The sequence below is a fragment of the Xiphophorus hellerii genome, chromosome 9 (genome assembly GCF_003331165.1).
Source record: "Xiphophorus hellerii strain 12219 chromosome 9, Xiphophorus_hellerii-4.1, whole genome shotgun sequence".
In the NCBI taxonomy this organism is placed as follows: Eukaryota; Metazoa; Chordata; class Actinopteri; order Cyprinodontiformes; family Poeciliidae; genus Xiphophorus; species Xiphophorus hellerii.
Window position 1 is genome coordinate 30,496,278 of NC_045680.1, and position 7,927 is coordinate 30,504,204.

General features: G+C 38.9%; 1 protein-coding gene across 1 annotated transcript; it reads right to left on the minus strand.

The window, feature by feature from the left end:
* Positions 1–437: 437 nt before the first annotated feature.
* Positions 438–3,440, minus strand: LOC116725328 (prostaglandin E2 receptor EP4 subtype-like). Its single transcript, XM_032571287.1, has 2 exons — positions 2,387–3,440; positions 438–1,074 (listed from the first exon to the last, which is right to left on the minus strand). The coding sequence occupies exons 1-2, from the start codon at positions 3,233–3,235 to the stop codon at positions 745–747; spliced, it is 1,179 nt and encodes a 392-aa protein (XP_032427178.1). The 5' UTR covers positions 3,236–3,440; the 3' UTR covers positions 438–744.
* Between the last annotated feature and the right edge of the window lie 4,487 nt (positions 3,441–7,927).

A 7,927-nucleotide genomic window follows, 5' to 3' on the forward strand; every position in this document is an offset into this window, starting at 1 on the left:
ACACGAAAGATATAGGAGCTTGTTTTAAGTTAATAATTCCTTAATTTTCATGAAAAAGGACTAACTCCATTGGCAGATAATTTTGGGGAAAATGTCTTGCTATAAGTAAAATAATCTGCCAATGGAACTGGAACTTATTTTTTAATCAATACTGAGGAATTATTAAACTACAACAAGCTCTAATTTCTTTCTGAAAAGTTAGTTTTTTTCAAGTGTAGTAGGATATTCACACTACAAACTGGACCCAAATTACTTGGAAATGTTTGTTTTTGCAGTAAACAAGCCTGGAAATTATATTCACCCTGTTTGCTTTTTTAGACTTTGGTTTCCTTTTATGCTGATGACACTATTATACATTTTTTGCACATAATAATAATAATAATAATTTTTTTTCCATGTTATAAGTGGAATAATCTGCCTGTGTAACCAGTACTTTTTAAATTAGTATTAAAGAATTATTAATTTAAAGCAAGCTCCCATTTTTCAAGTATAGATATTTATAGTAAAAAAACTTGGTAAGATTTTTGCAGTGTAATGGGAACAAATGACTCAGATATTTTACAATAAAATTAGCTGTATATCATTAAGGCTATCGGCAACACAAACAAAACACAGACAGGTACAGAGTAAAGGCTCAGTTTTGTGCTCATCTTTCAGCTAATAAATAATATCTGCTAGTCCTGTTGCCATGGGGATTTGTGCAGTTTCTCTCTGCTTCCCTGCAGCAAACATCTTCGGTGAACTTCAAGTCTGGCACAGGAAGTCGGAGCTGAACGCCGGGAACCGGACGGAGGCGGGCAGCTGGGTGATGATGTTGGCGTTGCACATCAGCTGAGCAAACACGTGGTTCTCCTTGGTGATTTCAGGGCACAGCGGCGGGTCGCTGTGAGGCGACGGCAGGGAGACGCTGACGGGGCTGTCGCACCGCCCGGACCAGCTGAGCAGACGGCGGAACAGGGAGCGCCGCAGCAGGATGTAGATCCAGGGATCCAGGATGGGATTCAGGGAGGCGATCCGGATCGCCCGCAGGTCCGCCTTCTGATCGCTCTGGAAACGGTTGGCGAAAATACGGACCTGAAACGCAGGAACAGATTGGTGCTACTCTGATCATGAGGAGTTTAATCACGCCCAGTTTAAAAACACTTTATTGATCAGAAAGGGAAATTAAATGTTGTTGTAAGTCATTAATTCAAAGTCTTCAAAGAGTTAAGAGGAAAGATCTCCTGTAGCTGTCTGTATTACAGCGAATCTGAACAAGCCTCTGACTGAAGATACTCTGTTTTTCCAAAACACCCAGTCAGTCTCATGAAGAGGATGTCAGGCTTGTCCATAATTTTCTTGTTCTTATAAAGAAATCATCATCTCGAAATGTTTCATAGTCATAAATAAAAGCAAATAAATGTTTGTTAGAAAAAAATCAGAAATTTTTTAATTAACCTCAAATTTTCTAGAAAAAAAAACTTTCTGAGTTTCAAAAGTCAAAACTTTTCACCTTTGGAAACTCTTCTAGAAAATTCCTGATCTTACTCTCAAATCTGAGTTTTTCCTTGCAAATTGTAAACTTTTGGAGCTCAGAATTTTATTGTTCTTTTTTTAAATAAAATTTGACATTAAAACTCAAAATTTCTGTCTCCTAGCAAATTTTTGACTTTTCAAGTTTTTTCTAGAAACTTTTTGCATAACTTGTCTGCAAATGTTTGACTTTTAAAGCTCATAAATATTAGGTTGTTTTCTACAAAATGTCCAAAAGAAAATTCTGGAATTTTCTGTTAGGAAAAATGTCTAAGAAATTGTTATGTTAATCTCAAAAGATTTGTAGAAAAAACTTGAAACTTTCTGTGTTTGAAATGGGAAATTTTGGTAGAAAAAGAAAGTAATGTTTTGAAATCAATTTTAAACATTTTCTAGAAAAAACTTTGAATTTTTTTAGTTTCAAAAGTCAAAACGTTTTTGCATTTTGAAACTTCCAAGTTTTTTCTAAAAGATTTCTAGAAAAACTTGAACCTGCACACCGCCAGGTTACCATTTTTTCACAAACTTCTGACATTTGAAACTAAAATTTCAAAGTTTTATCTAGAAAATCCTTGAGATTAATCTAAACATTTCTGATTTTTTTTATTGCAAATTTACAACTTCTTGAGGTTAGAAATTTTTTTGAGAAAATTTCAGATCACAACATTTCTGAAATTGACTCCCTTTTTCTCTCTACGGTGACCCTAATACGTCATTCTAAGTTTGTTTTGGTTTGCAAGCTGTCTGATTTTTGTTGTTTTTGTTTTTGTTCCGCTCTTGGATTATTTGATCCAAACGTGGTTCAGTCTGAGGTCCGTTTAATGAATAAAAGTCAGATCCGGTGCGATCTATTGGTGTTTTCTGGTCTACTCACCACCAACGGGGCCGAACAGGCCAGAACCACGGCGGAGGTCATCACCAGCACCGCCATCATCTGCGTCTCCGCGGCCGAGGACAGCGCCCTCCACCTCTGCCTGACGCTGGCTCTGGCTGAGGGCCGGTGCGCGGTTCTGCGGCGCATCAGCAGCAGCGTCCCGCACACCGCCAGGTTCAGCACGATGGTTCCGAGGATCAACATCAGGCTCACGGCCCCGTACAGCACGGAGTACGTGGCGGCCAGCGGCTCCGAGGTCTTCCAGTCGATGAAGCACCAGGTGCCGGGCGGCTGCAGCTCGCTCCTGGACACCCCCATCATAGGGAGGCAGCAGAATAGAATATGGCTGATGTAGATGAAGAGCAGGAACTTCTGCGCCGAGCGGCGGTTCACCCCCCAGCGCTGGTGCCGGTAGGGCCAGCAGATGGCCAGGTACCGCTCCGCCGCCATGGCGCCGATGATGCTGAGTCCCGTCAGGCCGAAAAACAGCAGCAGGAAGGAGTCAAACTCGCAGACCTTGGGGTCCAGCAGCACCTGGTGGTCCAGGTAGTTGGCGATGGTGAGCGGGCTGGCCATGCAGGTGCCCAGCAGGTCCGTCACCGCCAGGCCGCGCACCAGTGAGAAGAAAGCGGACGATTTCTTCTCCTGTCTGGACACGGAGAGCACCAGGATGGCGATCAGATTCCCGATGGCTCCGCCAGCGAACATGAAGATCGGCAGCGCGATTTCAGTCGAGTTGCCTGACCGCTGCTGGCGCAGAGACTCGTTGACAGGCGCGGATCCGTGCGTAAAGTTCGGAGTCTCCATAACCAAAATGGGCCAGAAGCTGCCGGGGAACTGGGAGCGCATTTCCCCTTTTCCTCCCGGAGGATGAAGATCTGCTGAGTCCGAGCCGCTCTGCTGTCCAGTAATCCGCAAAGGGAGCGCTAATATCGGGGCTGAGACAGCGGGATGTCCCGGATGGTTGGCGCTGAGCCAACCAGCAGCCTGACGCGCATGATGGATGGGAAAAGCCTCAGTCTTTCCGCTCCAACTTTCAGCACGGACGTGTGGTATTTAGAGTGAGGTTTTTCTGACAGACGCAATATTTCTCTACTCACACAGTGGAAATTCAGAGGAACTTTAATCTGGGTCAAAGATCTGCAACCCTTTCTACACAGAGGTGATTTTTTACTCCCAGGCCAGGTGGATAAAACTCATTTAAGTTGTTTCACAGCCTAAATGTTGTGAAGACATGATTAGACTATCAGGTCCAGTTCTATCGGACCGATGATCTGGTAGAATCCAGGTGTGCCAGAAAAACATCCCAAAATTTGAGTTTTTTCTAGCAAATTTTTGACTTTTGAAACTCTGAAATTTGAGATAATTTCTGAGATTAATTTCTAGATTTTCTAAAAAAAAAGTCTTGAAATTACAGCTTCTAAAGTTGAATTTCCATGTTGCTTTCTGGAAAATTTAAACCCATTTAATTAAAAAAATAATTCCTGCAAAATAAATGCAGGCATTTCAATCCTTGGAGCTTGCTATCATATGATATTTATGAATTATTACATTTTATGTTGGTTATGTTAGTGAAAATGTACATTTTATAGTCTAAATTACCCAAATGTGGCCTATTTATATCAAAAAATATGAAAAATTATGACGTGCATAATTTATTATAACAAAGAATGGTTACAAGAGTTTTCAGAAATATTTTACATAAATATTCAATGCCACATCCAGCAGATGTCATTGTCTCAATGTGCCAAGCGACCTTTGACCTCATTTAGTCATTTCATCACTGAGGCAAAGTCAGGTGGAAATGTTAGTATGAATGAAAGGATACAATTTTCTTTATATATCAGTAAAAGACACTAGAAAGAACATATGTTCAAAATATTTTATTTATATTTGCTTATTTAAATATTTTACTGACTTCCTCTTGTACAGGTTAGTGACAGACATTGACCTCCAGCGTCACAGGCAGGAAGTAAAGAGGTCTGGTCATGTGACCTTTCACACCAGATACTTGAAATTTATATTGCTTAGAGTAGACACATTATTATTTTATTTTAAAACTTCAATTAGCTACCAAAAGTCAAAACAATTCTTTTAGAACTCCCAGAAGTTACAACAATTGTTGCCGGTGGGATTAAACGGGTCTCTAAATTTCATATTTTTTCTGAAAATGTTTGACTTTTGAAGCTAAAAAAAATGCCCATGTGTTTTATGTAGAACATTTCTGAGATTAATCTAAATATTTCTGAGCTTTTTTTTAATTTTTCCCCCTTTTTGTATTCTTTCCACAATGACCCGGTACGCTATTGTATCTATTAGCGTCCAAGCGATCAGGATTTAAATTTAATGCAAACCAACCCCATCTGAATCTTCTCTTGGTTCTAGTTTGAATGTTTTCTGGAACATGCTACCTCTTTTCTCTCCAGTTCGTTTTAAAGAATCATCCTGGAAGTCTAATCGATGTGAACATTTCTGCTCAGGCTTCTTCTTGTGTTTGGTGTTTCCAAAAAGCAGAACAAAGCGCTCAGATTTGAAAAGTTCCTGACTGTAAACGGTCGTCAGGAACATCGGGGATCTGCGGCGGGGACATTCGGGACGTCAGCAGGTTCTGGTACCGTTAGACATTCATTACAGCTGGACTTGTGTTTACACTGAGCAGCAGCGGAGAGGGGATCTCTGTCTGCAGCCGACCTTAAAAGACAAAGTAAAACACCGGAGTGATGCCAGGGCTGGGAAACTCCAAACTGACTGGAATATTGTTTTGTTCGCTGTGAATCATGGGAGTTTATAGCTCTCTGTAATGGCTGAACATAGCCTGTGTTCCTGAAGTGCATTATCTGTGTCTGCTGTGTGACTAACCAGCCCAGAATAACATCTTGCCCTGTCCCTGAAAGTAAATTAGTAAAATATGTTCCTGGCTGTAAACATGTCTGAAGGAACCGAAACAGCAAATACAGATGTTTCGTTTGGGTCTCGTTGTTTATAGCAAAAATATACAGAAGTAAGTGGCCACCTGGGTTTAGCTAAGCGAGTAGGTATGGGGCCCGTTTATAACGTTACACTGTAAGAAACTAACAGCGATATTTAGGTTTATTTAGCCTGGCACAGAGAAATAAAATATGGGTGTTCATTTTCAGACATATTTTCACCTACATTTATAAATATCAGAGTTTGAACCTAAATATTTATTTCACAGCTAAATATTTAGCTTACAAATTAAATATTACAAGCAAAAATACTTAGTTTAAAAACAAAATATTTACCTGTGAATCTAAATATTTAGATCTTTACAAAACATTTTATTTCATTGACAAATATCAGTTTGAAAATTATATATTTAGTTCCCAACTAAATGTGTAAGTCTGAGTTTAATGTTTACTTAACAAAATAAGTCTTTCATTTGGAGCCAAATATTTATTTTGAATACAAAACTGAATAGTTTGAGAACTAAATATCTTAGCTCAGACGTAAACATTTTGTTTCTGTTAGTTTTCAAACTAAATATTTGGCTCCAAATTAGAGGCTTAGTTCGCAGACTAGATATTTAGTCCCCAACTGATTGTTTAAGTCTGATGTAAATATTTTATTTTCAAACTAAATATTTTGCTCCAAATTAAGTATTTAAATATTGAAGTTTGAGCTATATATTTAGTTTTCAAACTAAATACTTGGGTCCAAAATAAATACTTATTTTACTAACTAAGTATTTAGTTCCAAAATTAATATTTAATTTACCAAATAAATATTTACTTCAGAACTAAATGTTAAACTTTGAGCTAAATATTTAGTATACTAAATATTTTTTTCCAAAAATAAATATATAATTTGTGTCTAAATATTTAATTCGGATCTAAATATTTACCTTACTAACTAAGATGAGATAAGATAAGATTTATTGTCATTGTCATCAACAGATTACAGATTGAGATTTGCTCGACTCAAGTTAAGATGCAGGTTATGTGTATATACATAATATACAAAGATAAAGAAATAAATAGTATAAAATGAGAAATAAATAGACATCAGAAGATGGTTGCAGCGCCTGGAGGTGTCGCAACAGAATTGACATTTTTAACAAAGTGGTGTCAAGAGCAGAAGTTCTTATGCCTTTGAATTTAGTGCCATGATTGCCATCGGGTAAAAACTGTTTTTTAGGCGATTTGTCCTGGTTTTTATTGCTCTGTATCTCTTGCCTGATGGCAGCAGCTGGAAGAGACCATGGCCAGGGTGTGAAGAGTCATTTAAAATGTCCAAAACTTTCTTGTGGAGCCTGGAAGTGTAAATCTGTTCCATAGTGGGGAGGGGGCAGCCTGTGGTTCTCTCTGCTGCCCTAACAACCCTCTGGAGCGCCTTCTTGTCCGCGGATGTGCTGCTGCCGTACCAGACACACAGACCGTACGTGAGCACACTCTCTATGGAGCAGTGATAGAAGGCCTGCAGCAGGTCTGAGGGGAGACGGTTCTTCTTGAGTATTCTCAGAAAGTACAGTCTCTGCTGTGCCTTCTTCAACAGCTCCTTGGTGTTGGTCCTCCAGGTTAGCTTGTCCTCCAACTCCATGCCCAGAAACCTGAACACTGGGACCGTCTCCACACAGGTCCCACTGATGGTGAGAGGCTGGATGTCCGTTTTGTTCTTCCTGAAGTCGATCACCAGCTCCTTTGTTTTGGAGGTGTTGAGGAGCAGGTTCTTGACTTTGCACCACTCTGACAGCCGCTTCACCTCATCCCTGTCCTCCAGCTAAATATTTAACTTGAAAATTAACTATGTAGTATGTAAAGTAAGTATGTAGATTGTGACTTAAATGTTTTGTCTGGAATGATATTTATGAGCAACATGTTAAAAAAATGTCTAAAGAATGAAAACTCACGTCTTTTTCTCAATCTGTAACTTTAGAAACAACACCCTATAAATAAGTGTGATAATTACGGCTTCAACTAATGTAGTAGCTTCTAATTTTTAAAGGTTTCTTAGTTTTTTATATTATTATTTTACAGACAGAATGAGGGAAAGGGGTTTTCAGTGTTTGAGTTGTCTGGGGGATTTGAGAGAGTTGAAAAACTGAACTAATGAACTCCTCTGTTTCCTGGAAGTGAGTCAAGAAAATCTCTCTAGGGTCTTCAAATAAGAAGAAAGGAATCCAGAGTGACACAGAGGTTATGTAAAACAGAACCAGGAAAAAGGCAAGAAGGCATTTATTTGAACAATTTGGAAGAATTTGTGAGTTTAAGCAGCTCGAAACAATAATCCACCAGTGTACTTTTATGCAAATGTGCTTATTCTAACTGAGATTAAGTGTCTGTAATTGCATGTAAATCTGATTAAAACTAAATCTGGATCAAACTGAATGTCTAACTGGATCTGAAATGAATCTATTTGTCTTGAGATTTATTGAGAATGGGCGCTTTATAAACAGAAGTGCATTAAGAAAAGATGAGAAGCAGATCGACGATGAATACCAAAGAAATATGAAGTCTTAAAGTACGATGGGGGAAAAAATCCCCACATCATGCTAGAAGAGGTGCAGAAAATAAAATCAATTCC

Excerpts from the sequence above, each read along its gene's own strand:
- LOC116725328 (XM_032571287.1), bottom strand. The coding sequence starts at position 3,235 with ATGCGCTCCCAGTTCCCCGGCAGCTTCTGGCCCATTTTGGTTATGGAG. Across the intron at positions 1,075-2,386 it reads CCTGTTCGGCCCCGTTGGTG|GTCCGTATTTTCGCCAACCG; the intron begins GTGAGTAGACCA and ends CCTGCGTTTCAG.